Source organism: Equus przewalskii, chromosome 6 (assembly GCF_037783145.1).
Source record: "Equus przewalskii isolate Varuska chromosome 6, EquPr2, whole genome shotgun sequence".
Classification (NCBI taxonomy): domain Eukaryota; kingdom Metazoa; phylum Chordata; class Mammalia; order Perissodactyla; family Equidae; genus Equus; species Equus przewalskii.
Window position 1 is genome coordinate 83,500,722 of NC_091836.1, and position 19,454 is coordinate 83,520,175.

The 19,454-nt window shown below is 35.8% G+C and overlaps 1 protein-coding gene across 3 annotated transcripts in view; it reads left to right on the forward strand.

The window, feature by feature from the left end:
- PDE3B (phosphodiesterase 3B) overlaps positions 1-19,454 on the forward strand; it is a 184,412-nt gene that overhangs the window by 102,486 nt on the left and 62,472 nt on the right. For all 3 annotated transcript variants that reach the window (XR_011541637.1, XM_008530690.2, XM_070626410.1), the window contains exons 3-4: positions 13,909-14,157; positions 16,612-16,754. Coding sequence is in view for 2 of the 3 variants with exons in the window: in XM_008530690.2 (XP_008528912.2) it covers positions 13,909-14,157; positions 16,612-16,754 (392 nt within the window). In the remaining variant the exon portion in view is untranslated. The remainder of the gene's footprint in view (positions 1-13,908; positions 14,158-16,611; positions 16,755-19,454) is intronic.

Below are 19,454 nucleotides of genomic sequence, written 5' to 3' on the forward strand. Positions count from 1 at the left end.
AATTTTCTCAAAGTGAATATATACATGTGACCATCTTTCCGATGAAGAATTCAGCACCCCCAAAGCCCCTATATGCTCCCCTCCTAGTCATCAACTTCTCGCAAGTGTCATCTCAGTCCCGAATTTGGTCATCACACTTAGTTTTTCCTGTTTTTTAATTTTATATAAATGGAATCAATCATATGTATTTTCTGTTTTGCTTCTGTCTTTCAAAATTTTCTCTGTGAGATTAATTCATATTATTGCACATAGCAATAATTCATTCATTTTTATTCTATTTAGTATTTCATTGAATGAATGTACAATTTATTCATCCTTTCTAGAGAAGATGCACATTTGTTTTATTTTCATTTTTTGGCTATTTCAAGTAATGCTGCTGGAACATTCCTGATGTCTTTTGTTGGGTGTATATCTTAGAGTGGCTTGCTGGGTCACAGGGTGTGCATGCATATGTTCAGTGTTAGTAGCTAGAACCAGATGATTTTCCAAAGAGGTTTTACCAATTTTTACCCAACCATCAGCAGTGTATGAAAGTTCTAGTTGCTCCACATTCTTGCCAACACTTGGTAGAGTCTGTTTTAAATCATTCTGGTGACTGTGGAACAGCATCTCATTGTGGTTTTAGTATTTGCATTTCACCAATGACTCATCAGGTTGAGGATCTTTTCTTAATTTGCTACCCAGATATCCTCTGGTCAGGTCTTTTACCCATTTTTCTACTCATTATGTACCTTTCACTTAGTGATTGGTAGGAGTTCTTTATGTATTTTGGACATATATATAATGTATGCGTTGAAAAAGTCTTCTCCCAGTTTATGGTTTATCATGATGTCTTTTGATGAAAATACTCTATATTTATCAATCATTTCCATTTATACCAATTTATTGATCATTTCCTTTTTGGCTGGTGGTTTTTTTGTGTCCTGTTTAAGAACTCTTTGTCTATCCCCTGGGTTGTGAAGATTTTCTTCTGTTACCTCCTAGAAGTTGTGTTTGTTTTACTTTCTACCTTTAGATCTGTAATGCATCTGGAATTGATTTTTCTGTATTGCATGATTTATAGGTCGATACATTTTTTTCCATATAGATATCCAATTGAACTAGTTCCAGTTATTGAAAAAAATAAACATTCTTTCTTCTTTGCACTGTATTGTCACCTTTGTCATAAGTCAAGTGACCATGTATGTGTAGATTTGTCTCAGGACTTTCTGTTCTGGTCTGTTGGTCAGTTTGTCTATCCTGAAACACTGATATGACACTCATTACTTTAATTACTGCAGCTTTATAATGTCTTGATATCTGATAATATAAGTTCTTCAGTTCTTCAGAGTTATCTTGGCTATTCTTGGCTCTGTCTTTTCATATAAAAGTTAGAATAAACTTTCTCCTAGGATTTTCATTGAGATTATTCTCACTATAGATCAATATAAGGAGAATTTACATCTTTATAATTTTGAGGCTTTCGATCCATGAAAATGGTATGTCCTTCACTTATTTGAGTCATCTTTATCTTAATAATCTTTTCAGTGTAGGGGTCTTGCACATGTTTTGTTAGATTTATTCCTTTAAATTGCAAAAGTTTTTGTAAAAGTTAGCAATTTTTAAAAATTTTTATGTTATTAATAGTTTATGCTGTTTCATTGAAATTCAGTTGATTTTTTTAATATTGATTCTTATATCCAATGACCTTGCTAAATTCTTTTATTAATTCTAATAGCTTGTCTGAAGATTCTTTTAGTCTTTAGGGACACAATAAGCTCATCAATGAATAAAGACAAATTTGTTTATTTATTTCCAATCCCATGGCATTTCTTTATTTTTCTTGTGTTATTGTGCTATTTAGGATCCCCAGTGCAGTGCTGAATAGACCTGGTACTAGTAGGCAGCCTTGTCTTGTTCATGAACTCAGGGAGAAAATGTTCAGCGTGTTCACCACTAATGTTTTCTGTGGATGCCCTTTATCAGATTGAGGAAGTTCCATTCTAATCTTTGTTTACTAAAGGCTTTTTTCCTCTTTTAAGTCATGAAAGGGTGTAGAATTTTTATCAGTTGCTTTTTCTACATTTATTGAGATGATCCCTGTATTTTTTCCCATTTTTTCTATTAGTATGGTGCATTATACTGTTTAATTTTTGTTTCTGTATTAAACCATCCCTGCATTCCCAAATTTGATCAAGATACATTTTCTTTTTAAAATGTATATCATTGGATTCTATTTGTTAATATTTTGTTTTGGAATTTTGAATCCATGTTTGTGAGAGAGAGTTGGCCTATAATTTTTGTTTTTTGTAATGTTCTTGGTATGTTTTTGGTAAAAAGGGTATACTGACCTGATAAAATAAGGTGGGCTCTTAAAGAGGGTAAATACCCTCTTTCTGTTATCTGGCAAAGTTTGGTAAGATTGATATTATTTCTTCCTTTAATGTTTGGAAGAATGCTCTGGTGAAACCATGTCAGTTTGGAGCTTTTTTTATGAACAAGTTTTAGATTATGGATTCAGTTTTTTTTTTTTAAAGATTTTATTTTTTTCCTTTTTCTCCCCAAAGCCACCTGGTATATAGTTGTATATTCTTCGTTGTGGGTCCTTCTAGTTGTGGCATGTGGGACGCTGCCTCAGCATGGCCTGATGAGCGGTGCCATGTCCGCGCCCAGGATTCAAACCAACGAAACACTGGGCCGCCTGCAGCGGAGTGCACGAACTTAACCACTCGGCCACGGGGCCAGCCCCTATGGGTTCAGTTTTTTAAATAGTTTTATATTTGTTCAAGAATAGTTTGGTTAGTGATGTTTTTCTAGGAGCTCCTATTTTTGTTCCCTTCATCACTGAGACTGCTGAAAGCTCTATTTTACTTTCAAAATGGAAATCTTTTTGAGAATTTTTGCTTGGTTTCTTCATCTCTTGGCCACTGTTTACACATTGGCAAATGTCTTCAGGGGAAAAGCAGCTGTGAATTCAAGCTTGCTTCTTTGTTTTTCTCTTCTCTCTGGGATCCTGCTTGGCCTTTAAAGCCCCTAGCCTGATAACCCTAAATTCCAATTTTGTCTCCCAGCCCCTTGAGACTACAGAAAGCTCCGCTCTGTTTCCTAACCTCTTAACTGCTCTGCTTCTCATCCTATCTGTCCTGTGCCAGTTATGAATCAGTAGCAAATTCATTGACAGAAAAAGTAGCACAGAATGTTGTGTTCATTTCAATTTTTTCTCTTAACCCTGGGTTCTTGTTCTTTCCAGCCCTGGCTGCTTGACTGTGCTCTGATGCCTTGAGGATGCTATTTGTATTTTATTTTGGCTTTTCTAGACTAGTTGTAGGCAGAAGAGTTGGGTTGATACAAACAAGTCCCTCCTAGCTAAAAAATTAGGCAAGCCTCTTAAGTCACTTTAAATCTATTTCCTCATCTTTAAATTGGGAATAATACCAATTCCCTCAGGGGGCTGATTAAAATAATAATAATATGTGCCTGGTACATAGTAGCATTCAATAAAAATGTGAGCTAATATTATATTAATTTCAATAATAATACTAAATATCTCTGAAATTATTGTATAAGACAGGAGTTAGCAATTTTTTTTCTATAAAGACCAGACAGTAAATATTTTAGCATTTGCAGGTGATATATAGCCGCCACTTCCACCTCCTCCTTCTTCTCCTCCTCCCGTCTCCCTTTCCCCTATTCCTCTTCTTCAATAACCCTTTAAAATGTACAATCCATTCTTAGCTCTCTGCACAAAAACAAGAATTTGCCAAATATAAGCTAGTGGGAAATAGGAATTCAAGTTCAACTTTTAAAATTATAGCAAATAATCTGAATATTCACTTTGATCTGGCATAAGTCATACTATGTCACTCTCTTGCTCATTAGACTCCTATCTCTCCCAGAATAATAACTGACATCCTTATCATGGACTTAAAAGACTTATACAATATGATCTTTTCCTTTACTCCCTTTATCTTCTCTGACCTCATCTTCTCCTACTTTCTCCTTCATTTACGTTGCTCCAGCTACACTGGCCTCCTTGTTATTCCTCAGACAAGCCAGGCAGGCTTCTGCCTCTGGGTCTTTGCACTTGCTAGTCTCTCCGTCTGGAATGCTCTTTTCCCGCACCTATGTCAGGTCTTAACATAAATATTGCCTTCTTATCCTCTTTAAAATTTCAATGCTCTCCATCACTTCTTTTCTCTTTCCATGCTTTCTTCTTTCTCTTTGACCTGTTCAAAATCCATTATTCTCCATTGCCCATATTCCTTAGCCTAGAATCCAGTGTTCTCAAAAATTTGGTCCCGACAAGCCTCTCCAACTGTATTTTCCACTGCTCCATTTTTTTTAATATAGCCTGTACTTTAATAATTTTGTGTTCCCTGTACATCACTATTTTACCTTTATTTATGCTCTCTCTTTTTGAAGAATAAGATCCCTCAAATACATTTTTAATTTTATTGTAAGAAATTTTCTCCTAATCTTTATAAAGAAAATCCTATTAAATTAATAGCTCAGGGGCTGGCCCGGTGGCGCAGCGGTTAAGTGGGCATGTTCCGCTTCGGCAGCCCAGGGTTTGCCGGTTCGGAGGTGCGGACATGGCACCGCTTGGCAAGCCATGCTGTGGTAGGCGTCCCACATATAAAGTGGAGGAAGATGGGCACGGATGTTAGCTCAGGGACAGTCTTCCTCAGCAAAAATAGGAGGCGTGGCAGCAGATGTTAGCTCAGGGCTAATCTTTCTAAAAAAAAAAATTAAAAAAATAAATAAATTGATAGCTCAGCTCAAATGCTACTTCTTCCATAAAGTTTCTGTTAACTATTAAGATTAAAGTTATTTATATTTCCTTTGACCTCTGATACCATTTTTTCTGTGTTTTTATCTCATCACTTTCCATAATATTAATACTAATAATATTTGTTGCACTTTACCTATACATACTGTACATTGCTTTATGTGCTCTGCATGTATCATGAGATTTAATTTGGCTCCTCTCTGCTAAGTACAGCTATAAACTATGGAAATAATGCAAGAGGCAACCAAGTAAGAACTCTGAAAAATGGAGAGAGGAGGGTGGACCCCAGTAATGGAGGTAAATCATAGTGACAGGGTGTCTTATGACTCCTACCCAATAGCAAAAGGTGACCCAAAGCCCCAACTTCCAATATAGCAACAGAATGTGATGCAAGTAGGCTTATTCCCTCCCTGAGTTTGAATGAGAATCCTGCTGACAACACTAAGCGAGTCTGGTGGCTCCAGCAAAGGGGAATTGATAGGGAACATCACTGAGAAGTGGCCATGGGAAGTTCTTTCATTTCCTGTTGGGCATGAGACTCCCCTTCCTAGGGAGAGACACTGGGTGGCTAGGGGACCTGGCAGGGGGGCTACCACCACCACAAGTGCCTAGCCAAAAAAGTGATCTTTGTCCCTGTGGCCTGGAGACTCCTTTCCCCCACCTAGAGGTACTAGGTAGCCCAGGTGAGGAGGCTTCCCCTCCCCGCTCCTATCTCCCTCCACCAGAGGCACCAGCAGCGACCAGTGTGAACCATAGTGGCACCACAGAAAATCAAGCAGACTGAAACACCACTGTGAATGCTCTGAAAATTAAATTGTCATTAGAACCACAGACTAAAAAGTAGACCAGGACCTGTGTGCTAAATCTAAACAAGGAGACTACGTCCTAATATAAAAGATTTAAATAAGACCCAGAGTCTTCTAACATAATAGCCAAAATGATGATGATAAAATAAAAATCACCTGTCATACTAACAAACAGGAAAATTACAACTTAAATGAGAAAAGACAATCACTCCTGATACCAAGATGAATCAGATTTGGAATTATCTGACAAGGAATTTTAAAGTGCCATGATAAAAATGTTCCAGTGAGCAATTACAAATTCTCTTGAAAAAAATGAACAAAATGGAAAATCTCAGAAAAGAAATAGAAGTTATAAAAAAGAAACAAATGGAAATTATAGAATTGAAAAATACAATAATGGAAATTAAAAACTTGCTGAATGGGCTCAATAGTAGCATGGAGATGACAGAAGATAGAATCTGAGAGTTTCAGGATACATCAATAGAATTTACCCAACTTGAACAACACAGAGAAAATAGATGGATACAAAAGGAACAGAGCCTTAGGGACCTAAAGGAAATTAACAAAGGATCCAAAATTCGTATCCTCAGTGTCTGAGAAGGAGAGCAGAAAGAGTGGGTTTAAAAGAGTATTTGAAGAAATAATGGCTGAAAAGTTCCCAAATTTTGCAAAAGACATAATCCTACAAATTCAAGAAGCTGGGTGAACTGCAAATAGGATCAACCCCCCCCCCCCCAAATCTACTCTAAGTTATGTCATAATTAAGCTTTTCTTTTTGAGATGATAATGTTAACAAAACATTTTACTATGAAAAATTTTATATACATACAAAATAAGAGAGAATAGTATAATGAACCCCCATGTACTCAGGTAAGGTAATCCAGCTTTAAGAATCATTAGCATTTTGCCAATCTTATTGCATTTAAACCACCCCCATACTTTTAAAAAAATTATTATTGGGGTCATAATAGTTTATAACATTGTGAAATTTCAGTTGTACATTGTTATTTGTCAGTCACCGTATAAGTGCTCCCCTTTCCCTGTGCCCACCCCACAGCCTCCTTCCCCTGGTAAACACTGAACTATTCTCTTTGTCTGTGTGTTTGTTTTATCTTCCACATATGAGTGAAATGTCTGCATGTATCACCGATGATAATACCCTGAAGGTCCATCCACGTTGTTACAAATGGGACAATTTTGTCTTTTTTTATAGCTGAGTAATATTGCATTGTATGTATACACCACATCTTCTTTATCCAATCTTCAGTCAGTGGGTGCTTGGGTTGCTTCCACATCTTGGCTATTGTGAACAATGCTGCAGTGAACATAGGGGTGCATAACTCTCTTTGAATTATTGATTTCAAGTTCTTTGGATAAATACCCAGTAGTAAGACAGCTGGGTTGTATGGTGTTTCTATTTTTAATTTTTTGAGAAATTTCCATACTGTTTTCCATTGTGGCAGTACCAGTTTGCATTCCTGCCAGCAGTGTATGAGAGTTCCCTTTTCTCCACAACCTCTCCAACATTTGTTATTTTTTGTCTTACTGATTATGGCCATTCTAATGGGTGCAAGGTGATATCTTAGTGTAGTTTTGATTTGCATTTCCCTGATTATTAGTGATGTTGAACATCTTTTCATGTGCCTATTGACCAACTGCATATCTTCTTTGGAATAATGTCTGTTCATATCCTCTGGCCATTTTTTGACTGGGTTATTTGTGGGTTTTTTTGCAAGTTAATGAGTTCTTTATATATTATGGAGATTAACCCCTCCTTGTTGGATATATGATTTGCAAATATTTTCTCCCAGTTGATGGGTTGTCTTTTCCTTTCGTTCCTGGTTTGCTTTGCCTTGCAGAAGCTCTTTAGTCTGATGAAGGTCCCACTTGTTTATTTTTTCTGTTTCTCTTGTCTGAGAAAAGATCCTTTAAAGACTGATGTCAAAGAGTATACTGCATATATTTTCTTCTAGAAGTTTTGTGGTTTCACATCTTACCTTCAAGTCTTTGATCCATTTTGAGTTTATTTTTGTGTAGGGTGAAAGATAATGGTCTACTTTCATTCTTTTACATGCGGGTGTCTACTTTTCCCAACACCATTTATTGAAGAGACTTTCCTGTCTCCATTGTATGTTCTTAGCTCCTTTGTCAAAGATTAGCTGTCTGTAGATGTGTGGTTTTATTTCTGGGCTTTCAGTTTTGTTCCATTGATCAGTGTGCCTGTTTTAGTACCAGTAGCATGCTGTTTTGATTACTATATCTTTGTGGTATATTTTGAAGTCAGGGATTGTGATGCCTCCAGCTTTGTTCTTTTTTCCCAGGATTGCTTTAGCTATTCAGGGTCTTTTGTTGCCCCATATGAATTTTAGGATTCTTTGTTCTGTTTCCATGAATATTGTCATTGGGATTCTGATTGGGATTGCAATGAATCTGTAGATTGCTTTAGGTAGTATGGACATTTTAACTATGTTTATTTTTCCAATCCATGTGCATGGAATATCTTCCCATTTCCCTATGTCATCATCGATTTCTTTCAGTAATATCTTAAAATTTTCATTGTATAGGTCTTTCACCTTCTTAGTTAAGTTTATTCCTAGATATTTTATTCTTTTTGTTGCGATTGTATATGGGATTGTATTCTTGAGTTCTCTTTCTGTTAGTTTGTTATTAGAGTGTAGAAATGCAACTGATTTTTGTAAGTTGATTTTGTATGCAGCAACTTTGCTGTGGTTGTTGATTATTTCTAATAGTTTTCCAGTGGATTCTTTAGGGTTTTCTCTATATAAAACCATCTTGTTTGTAAACAACGAGATTTTCAGTTCTTCATTGCCTGTTTGGATTCCTTTTATTTCTTTTTCATGCGTAATTGCTCTGACCAAAACCTCCAGTACTATGTTGAATAGGAATGGTGAGAGTGGGCACCCTTGCCTTGTTCCTGTTCTCAGAGGGGTGGCTTTCAGTTTTTCCCATTGAGTATGATGTTGGCTGTGGGTTTGTCGTATATGGCCTTTATTGTGTTGAGGTACTTTCCTTTTATACGCATTTTACTGAGAGTTTTTATCATAAATAGATGTCAGATCCTGTCACTTGCTTTCTTTGCATCTATTGAGATGATCATGAGGTTTTTATTTCTCATTTTGTTAATGTGGTATTTCACATTGATTGATTTGTGGGTGTTGAACCATCCCTGCGTCCCTGCTATAAATCCCACTTGATCGTGGTGTATGATCCTTTTAATGTATTGCTATATTCAGTTTGCCAATATTTTGTTGAGGATTTTTGCATCTATGTTCATTAGCAATATTGGCCTGTAGTTTTCCTTCTTTCTGTTGTCCTTGTCTGGCTTTGGTATCAGGGTGATGTTGGCTTGGTAGATTGTGTTAGGAAGTGTTCCTCCTTCTTCAGTTTTTTGGAATAGTTTGAGAAGGATAAGTAATAAATCTCCTTTGAATGTTTGATAGAATTCTCCAGAGAAGCTATCTGGTCCTGGACTTTTATTTTTGGGGAGGTTTTTGATTTCTCTTTCAATGTCTTCCCTTGTGATTGGTCTATTCAGATACTCACTCTATTTCTTCTTGATTCAGTTTGGGAGGTTGTAAGAGTCTAAGAATTCACTCATTTCTTCTAGATTGTCCAATTTGTTGGCTGGCTAAGGGTTTGTCAGTTTTGTTTGTCTTTTCAAATAACCAGCTCTTTATTTCATTGGTTCTTCCTACTGTCTTTTTTGTTTCAATTTCATTTATTTCTGCTCTAATATTTATCATTTTCCTCCTTCTGCTGACTTTGGGCTTTGTTCTTTTTCTGTTTCTGTTAGGTGTGGTTTAAGATTGCTTATTTGAGATTTTTCTTATTTCTTAAAGTGGGTCTCTATTGCGATGAATTTCCCTCTTAGGACTGCATCCCATATAAATTGGTATGGTGTGTTTTCATTTTCATTGGTCTTCAGATATTTTTTGATTTTTACTTTAATTTCTTCAATAATCCACTGGTTGTTCAGTAGCATGTTGGTTAATCGCCACATCTTTTTCTCTTTCCCAGCTTTTTTCTTGTAGTTGATTTCTAGTTTCATAGCATTATGCTTGGAAAAGATGCATGATATTATTTTAATCTTCTTCAATTTATTGAGACTTGCCTTGTTTCCCATCATATGGTCTATCCTGAGAATGTTCCATGCACACTTGAGAGGAATGTGTCTTGCTGTTTTTGGATGCAGTGTTCTATATATATCTATAAAGTCCATCTGGTCTAGTTTTTTGATTAATTCCCCTATTTCCTTGTTGACTTTCTCTTTGGATGATCTATCCATTGATGTAAGTGGGGTGTTGAGGTCCCCTACTATTATTGTGTTGTTATTAATATCTCCTTTTAGGTTTGTTAGTAGTTGCTTTATGTACTTTGGTGCTCCTGTGTGGGGTGCCTAAATATTTATAAATGTTATGTTTTCTTGGTAGAATGTCCCTTTTATCATTATATACTGCCTCTCTTTGTCTCTCTTTCCCTGTTTCATCTTGAAGTCTGCTTTGTCTGATACAAGTCTGGCAACACTTGCTTTCTTTTGTTTGCTATTAGCTCGGAATATCATATTCCATCCCTTCACTCTGAGCCTGTGTTCACTTTTGAACTGAGATGTGCTTCCTGGAGGCAGCATATTGTTGGGTCTTGTTTTTTAATTCATTCTGCAACTCTGTCTTTTGATTGAAGAATTCAATCCATTTACATTTAGAGTGATTATTGATATATGTGGGCTTAACGCTGACATCTTATGGCTTGTTTTCTGGTTCTTCTGCATTTCCATTGTTTCTTGTCCTGTGTAGTTTGGACTACCAGTTTGGTTAGGTAGTTTTCTATGATGGTTTTCTTATTTTTCTCCTTATTTATCATTTGTGCCTCTTTTGTAGTTATTTGTTTAGTGGTTATCATTACGTTTGTATAAAAAATCTCATAGATGAGCTAGTCCATTTTCTGATAGCCTCTTATTTCCTTAGACTAAGCTGATTCCATCCCTTTCCTTTGCCCCTTCTAAGTTATTACTGTCATGTCTTATTCCACTTTGTGAATTTGTGTTTAAAATGACGAGATTATATTTATTTTTGGTGTTTTCCTGCCCTTTATCTTTAATGTTATAATTAAGTGTTTGCTAACCTGTTCTGATAGAGAGATGTAGTTTTCTGATTTTGCCTACCTATTTATCTTCTTGCTCAGGGCTTTGTAACTTGTTTCATTTTTTTTCAGGTACAAGGGCCTTCTTGAAGATTTCTATTGGAGCATCTTGTGGCGATGAACTCCCTCAGTTTTTGTTTATCTGGGAAAGGTCTTACTTCTCCATCATATCTGAAGGATGTTTTCACTGAATAGAGTATTCTTGGCTGAAAGTTTTTGTGTTTTGGTATTTTGAGTATATCATTCCACTCTCTCCTAGCCAGTAAGGTTTCTGTTGAGTGATCCACTGAAAGCCTGACAGGGGTTCCTTTGTAAGTTATTTTCTGCCTTGCCACTCTTAATATTTTTTCTTTGTCATTGCCTTTTTTCAGCTTTACTAGTATATGCCTTGGAGAAGGTCTTTTTACTTTGATATAATTAGGAAATCTATTGGTGTCTTTCACTTGTATTTCCAGCTCCTTCTGCAGGTTTGGGAAGTTCTCAGCTATTATTTCTTTGAACAAGCTTTCTGCTCCCTTCGCCTTCTCTTCTCCCTCTTGAATACCTATAATTCTTATGTTACATTTCTTTATTGATTCAGATATGTCTCAGAGAATTCCTTCATTTCCTTTTTGTCTTAATTGTCTCTTCTCCTGCATCTGGAGCATTTCTATCCTCAAGACTGCTGATTTGTTCCTCCATAGTATCAGCTCTATTGTTTGGGGGGGTCCAGATTTTTCTTTATTTCAGCCATTGTGTTTTTAATCTCCAACATTTCTGATTGGTTCTTCTTTATAGTTTCAGTCTCTTTTTGAATCATTTCCTGGTTTCATATAACTGTCTAACTGTATTTTCTTGTAACTCATTGAGTTTTTTTATGATACCTATTTTGAATTCTTTGTCATTTAGATTATAAATTTCTGTGCCTTCAGGATTGATTTCTGGGTGCTTTTCATTTTCCTTCTGGGCTGGAGATTTAATATATTTTTTCATAGTGCTTTGTGGTGTGGATTTGTGCCTCTGCATAGTGATAGTATCAGGTCTCAGCTTCCACCTAGCACCACTTGGTGGGGGTAAAAAGCTGTGTATTCTGAGCCTGCCGCAATCCACAGTCTTCTCACTCCAGCTGCCGGCTGCTTTTCCATCTGTGCGGTGCTCTGGCCAACCCACTGAACTAGAGCGCGGGGCAGGGGGAGGGGTGCTTTCTTTTGCCTGTGCAGTCCTGGGGGTTTTCTTGCTCAGCCCTGGCTGTCTGCTCTCCTCAGGTGCCAGCTCGATGGAGACACCCCCATGATAGCTCAGTCACCTCTGTGTGGGGCTTTCCCACAGGCTGTGAGGGAACTCAGAGATCTATGGTGTTTCTGTGGAGGGCCACCCCTTCCCCCTTTCCTCTGAGAGATGTGTGCAGTCCCAAGGTTCTGCCATTTGGGAGGAAGAGAAGATTCCCCTTACCTCCTTCCACTTCCTCTCGGGGGTCTAGCACCTCCACCCTCAGAGATATGGCCGCATGGGTCTCTCAGATATCTTTTTTGTTGTGTGAATGTTCTCTGTTGGTATATGAATGTCCTTTTAGTTGTATCTTAGAGGAAGAGTCCAGGGGAAGAGCTCATTCTGCCATGATGCTGATGTCACTCTCATAAACTGTTAAAAACTAAAGACAAAGAAAATATCTTGACAACAGCCAGAGAGAAATGACACATTATCTATGGAGCAACACCAACTCAAATGACGGCAGAGTTTTTATCTGGGTGTGGGAAAACAGATTATGTACAATTCATGGAAGTATAAATTTGACCAACACATGCGAGAGCAGTTTTATAGTAATGTTCAAAGTTTAACATGTTCATTTACTTTGGTCCAGCAACCCAAATTATGGGAAGCTATTTGTTGGAATGTGCTTAATTATCTATAGTAACATATACAGAGAGGTTTTTGTTTAAAAAAGACTAGAAATAGCTGGGCTATGCCCCAATAATAGGGAATGTTTTAAAATAAAAACCAATACAAAATAATACTTCACAAGTAAAAAAAAAAAGGATTTTACAAAGAGCAAAAACATTATTTAGCCAATCTTTAGTCTAACTTTCATATTTCCCAATTCTAAAATGCATTGAGGATACTTAATAAACAGTTTCTTGGTGAGCTCATTAAATACTATGAATAATTATGAGTTCAAAACACACCCAAATGTAAGTTCAATGTACAGTAAAAGAAAAGTAACATTTAATTCACTGTTCTGATTATCATTGTACTTATTTCTATGGGCAATTGAGTTGATCATATATATGTATTTTCAAAAAGTAAAAATCATGTCTATATATCAATGAAATATTTATTCTTAATTGAAAAAATATATTTCCTACCCATTTTTTAGGGTCCAGCCTGATGCTATCTCTTTCATGAGGTTTTTGTTAACCATTCAGTTCAAAGTTATCACTATCTCCTTTGAACTGTGATAATGTTTTTTCTGTATTTTTATTTCATCATTTTCCACATATTGACAATAATAGTCTTCTTTACTGCACTTAAAATATACGCACTATACATTGCTTTATGTGCTTTACATGTATTAGCAGATTTAATGCTCACATCAGCCTTTGACCAGATAGATGTTGTTGTCCCCGTTTTATAGTGAAGAAACTAAAAAGTTCAGAGGTTAAATAAGTTGCTGAAAGTCACACAGTTAAGGTTAATGCGTAGATTTCAAACTCATGTCTTTCCAACAAAGCCTTGTAACTGTGCTAGACTGCCCCTTAAGTGAGTAAGGTAAATGAAAGAAATGCTGTATATGTTTATAAGAAATTTTGACATAAAGGAAAGGACATCATCAATAAATTAATAAAATGTTCATATTATAGATTTTGAAATAAATTCAAATTTAGTTCCACACTAGTTATAAAGTCAGTAAGTGAGTAATGAATATTGTTAAATGTGAGATAAGCTAATGAAAAATATAGAAGAAAATTAAAGTTCACAATATCTGCTACATACTTCAGCATAAAAAAATTTGAGATTAGAATTATACCATTTGTTCTATCATTTATGCCATGTCCAAATAAATGAAAATTAATTTTTAATAGGATTTAATCACTTAGATATTGTTAGATAGACCTTGATTTAGAGTAGAGTAACTTTGTATTAAATGTCAACTCTTCTGTGTAACAAATATATAATTTCACTCTTTTTCTTTTCTAGAACTCTGGAGGTGGCAGTGGAGTTGATCTTTCAGTGCTAAATGAGGCTCGCAAGATGGTGTCGGATCTTCTGGTTGATCCAGCCCTTCCCCCACAAGTCATTTCTTCCCTTCGGAGTATCAGCAGCTTGATGGGTGCTTTCTCAGGTTCCTGTAGGCCAAAGATTAACCCTCTCACACCCTTCCCTGGATTTTACCCCTGCTCTGAAATAGAGGACCCAGCGGAGAAAGGAGATCGAAAACTTCACAAGGTCAAAATACAGTAATTAGCCAGCCCTATTGATCACATTTAATGATATTTTCAACTTAAAACTGCCCCTTTAAATCATAGATGAAATACAATTTCTCTTTCAAGGACCAGCTTCTTTTACAATATGTTGAGCTGCTTGGGACTTTAGAGGTAGTTATAAACCTCAAATAATTCTAAATGAGTATTCAGTTTTTATTCTAAATAACAGTGCTAAAATTAGCAGTTATAACTTCATTGGTATCAACTATTTATTATTGTTGTTGTTGTTAAGAAGTCAAGAGCAACAAGCAAACTTAGTTCCAGGCATACAATAAACTAGTAATTAATTCATGTCATTAATCTATTGTATTCTTTAGAATGCAAGAATTGTTCTTGTTGAACCAAGAACAAATGATCATCATAATATTCATTTTATGAATCACATAGATTATTATAAATTTATTTTTACATTTTTTTGAACTCTGTTTTTTATTTACCCACTGGAGATTGCTATAGCCCTTTAGGCACTGATTTTCTCATCATTAGATATGGGATTAATTTCTCTTTAAATAACAGTGCTTCAAAATAAGATCTCCTTTAGAAAACAATAAATACTGTTCTAAATAGGTATGCATTGTGCTTGTTCAGAGTGCTTTTACTTGTTTTATTTGACTATTTATCAATATCTTTACCAATAGCTAAAATCACAAAACTTTAAAAATAGAAAAATTTTAGAGCTTATTCTAGTTGAACTACTTTATTCTACAGATAAAGAAACCAAGAGAAGATGAAATTCAAATCAGTTAATTTTGTTCATTGCAATAGTGTATATAGAGTCTAGAAAAAGTTAAATATAGTTTTGGAGAGATTTTGATTGTTATTTTCCTTCTGTTAGTTCTCAGCGTTAGAGTTTAGAAATATTGAAAAATTGAGAACACTGATTAGGGCAAAAGGATTTGAAAATTATCAATCCTAAATCTGGATCATAGGTTATGTGATACTTTTATTTTTAAAAAGTGTGTACAGTAGTACAAGCATTAGTCAAAACCAAATTAACAATGTACTTAGTTATATAGCATTTTTTCTAGCACTCTACCTATGAGAAAGGTTATTTATGAGCATCAAAAGGGATAGTAATGAATTAATCAATAAAACAATTCTAACATTCTTGAGTTAGTTTTCACTCGATGTGCTGCTCTTCCTTGTATTTTGCATTGACGTGATGTTTAGTATAGTAATTTTTAAAAATAGTAATTCTTAAAAATCTCAGTCATAAAACTCATATTGATATAAGTAGTTTGTTACTGTGTTTACTGTAGAAAAGTGTACTGGTACATTTTAGACACATTTTAAACAATAATGCATTTGTACCTCATTTCCTGACCATTCTCGTTAATCAGGCTTATTTTGGGTACTGGAATTTACTGATGGGATAAGTCATATAAGAACACGGAAGTAACCCTCAATTCTTTTCTTTGTGTTCTTTAAACTTCTAATTTGAATTTCATATCTAATTTGTCTCTGCTTTTGGAAAAGAATGTAAAAAGCCTGATAGTACCTTAGAAAAGAGCAACAGCACTTATGAAAGAATAATTAGTAAGGAAAAGGGAATTGGAACAGATAGTGTAATGTAAATGTCTTATGTATGTGTTAAGAACTAAGAAAGATTATTTGGACCTAAATTATAGCCAGAAAGCATTATGTTACATAAACAACTTTTTCTTCATGTCTAACTAACAATGAACCTTTACAAAATCAACGTCCGTGTGAAAACTAAAATATAGGAGATGTTTATGTCTCTGAGATGGTGTCAGTGTCTGCTGGCAGGGGAAGTTCATACAAGCAGAGACCGTTTTATGTGAATCTCAGTAAAACACCTATTCACAGTGGTCGCAAATGGAATCTTCTGGCTAATTGAACATTTGCATTAATTGAGAATATTTTCAAAAATTAGGGTAAAATTATTAATGCTAAAGGTCTCTGAATTTAATTTAATCATTAATTCAAAAGGTAGGTCAGAATCGTGCAGTTTCTGCAGATCGAGCTCTGTGCACATTGGCACTGTACTGAAAGGATCAAAGGTTTAGGATGCAGGGCTGATCGTCCTGATCCGAAGCTTGTCCTCTGAAGTTTCTTTTCAGGATGAATCATTCATATCTACTATTTGTTTATGTTTAAAATGTCGGTTGTTTATTTCTCATAAACTAGGAGTAAATTGTACAAAAGAAAAACATCTAGCTAAGGTGTAAGGAGTTCCTAAATCGTTTTTTAGTAGGAGGAAGATAAATAGAAAACCAATATAGAATGTGAAATTTGGAGTAAAATTGACAGACTTTCAGAATAAAATGTTCTGTTTCTCTTGTACATGTTAAAAATATACTTTATATTGATATTTTCATGTACCATCTTTAATGATACATATGCAGCGTATTAAAGGGTGGCGATTTAAACCGTTAAATTTTAAATTGTTCCACAGGGACTAAACAGTAGGAATAGTCTGCCAACTCCACAGCTCAGGAGGAGCTCAGGAACTTCAGGTCTGCCGCCGGTTGAACAGTCTTCTTCAAGGTGGGAACGCAATAATGGCAAAAGGCCTCACCAAGAATTTGGCATTTCAAGGTAAAATCCCCAGAGCCTTTTAAAGAAACCTGAAACATCCACTTTATTTCTGTGAGTGAAGTTTGAAAGAGTTCTGAAAGCAGAAAGGAACAGTTGAAATATTTTAGATATAGGACAGCTTGGGTAGTAATATGACATAATAGAGAAACTGATTCTTAATAAGAAGCCAGGGGCCGGCCCGGTGGCGCAGCGGTTAAGTGCACACATTCTGCTTTGGTGACCCGGGGTTTGCTGGTTTGGATCTTGGGTGCAGACATGGCACCGCTTGGCAAGCCATGCTGTGGTAGGTGTCCCACATATAAAGTAGAGGAAGATGGGCACAGATGTTAGTTCAGGGCCAGTCTTCCTCAGCAAAAAGAGGAAAATTGGCAGCAGTTAGCTCAGGGCTAATCTTCCTAAAAAAAGAGAAAAAAAAAAGAAGCCAATATAGGGGCTGGCCCAGTGGCATAGCGGTCAAGTTTGCACGCTCTGCTTGGGCGGCTCGAGGTTCAGACCCTGGGCTGGGCGCAGACCTATGTGCTGCTTATCAAGCCATGCTGTGGCAGGCATCTCACATATAAAGTAGGGGAAGATGGGCATGCACATTAGCTCAGGGCCAATCTTCCTCAGCAAAAAGAGGAGGATTGGCAACAGATGTTACCTGAGGGCCAATCTTCCTCAAAAAAAAAAGCTAATATAACTTCTCCCATAAAATACGTAAGTTGGGTTCAAAGCATGTTGGGCCCTTAAGAACATGTATCAGGGAGGCAGTTTAAGGAAACTAGGATCAGTTTAGAACAGGGTACTGGGAAAGCTTTTAAATTGGTAGAAGTGGCGATTATAGGGGCTGTCACCAGTCCAATGCATAGTATCCAAAGGTGGGTCAGCAGAGTTATGAAAGGAGGAGCACCTTCACAGTGCTTATCTCAGATGTTAGATATAAAGGAGCAAGACTCTTTCAAACCCTGTTCCTGCCAGAGGATTAAGACTGCTAGTATATTCTATATTCTGTTGAGTGTTTATTTGGAACTAAACAGTGCTTATCCTACTAATGAAAAGTATCAGTAACTATAACTGAAGGAGGCTGGGAAAATGCAGGAGCTGAAATCCTCTGAGTGTAAACATATGCATTTGCTCTGATAACAAAGGATTCGATACTTTGTCTTTTAAAAGCTGGGAAACATTGATCTCTTGTGTGAGTTACAAGCTTCTATGTAGTCAGTTATCTAACTATGTTAATAAAGTTGGAATTAGTGTAAATTTCCTGTTTAATGTTATTACTGAGCGTGTGTCGTTCTTTGTTTAGCTTGAGCTGTGTACTTACACGTTTGAACCAGTAGATGGCAGGATTGGATCATAGCTGTTTATTTGTTAAAATTTATGTTAACATTTATATATGAAATATGATTAGATAATTATAATTTTCCAGATTATTTTGTCACTTATTAATTTGAATCTTCTCTAATACATTCAAGTGGATGAAGACCTTTTTTTTATAAAAGAAGAACTGAGTGAAATGATATATAAAACAGGAATGGATGACATTTGAAGAGTATTGTACAGGAAAATGAGCTTTGGTCCAAAGCTTTCCCAGAGCCTAAACATGATGTTTTTTTTCCTTTGCTTTTTTTTTGTTTGTTTTAAATGGAAGCAGGATATGGGGAAGTAAATGATGTTAGGAACTGAAAATATGACAAATATTTCTCTTTTTTTTCAATTATTTTACTGAGGTCATATTGGTTTATAACATTGTATAATTTCAAGTATACATTATTATATATCAGTTTCTGTATAGACTGCATTGTGCTCACCACCAATAGTGTAATTTTCATCTGTCACCATACATATGTGCCCCTTTATGCCTTTTGCCCACCCACCACCCGCTTCCCCTCTGGTAACTGCTAATCTGTTCTCTTTATCCATGTGTTTGTTTATCTTCCACATATGAGTGAAATCATATGGTGTTTGTCTTTCTCTGTCTGATTTATTTCATTTAACATAAAACCCTCAAGGTCTATCCATGTTGTTGCAAATGGGATGATTTTCTCTCTTTACTATGGCTGAGTAGTATTCCATTGTATATAAATATATACTACATCTTCTTTATCCACTCGTCAGTTGATGAGCACTTGGGTTGCTTCCACGTCTTAGCTATTGTGAATAATGCTGCAACGAACATAAGGGTGCATAAATCTCTTTGTATTGTTGATTTCGTATTATTTGGATAAATACCCAGTAGTGGGATAGCTGGATTGTATGGTATTTTTATTTTTAAGTTTTTGAGAAATCTCCACACTGTTTTCCATAGTGGCTGTACCAGTTTGCATTCCCACCAGCAGTGTATGAGGGTTCCCTTTTCTCCACATCCTCTCCGTTTGTTATTTTTTTTGTCTTGTTAATTATGGCCATTCTGACAGGTGTAAGGTGATATCTCATTGTAGTTTTTATTTGCATTTTCCTAATAATTAGTGATGTTGAACATCTTTTCATGTGCCTGTTGTGCATCTGCATATCTTTGGAGAAATGTCTGTTCATATCCTCTGCCCATTTTTTGATTGGGTTGTTGGGTTTTTTGTTGAAGAGTTGTAAGAGTTCTTTATATATTTTGGAAATTAAACCTTTGTTGTCTATATGATTTGCAAATATTTTTTCCCAGTTGGTAGGTTGCCTTTTCATTTTGTTCATGGTTTCCTTTGCCTTGCAGAAGCTTTTTAGTCCGAT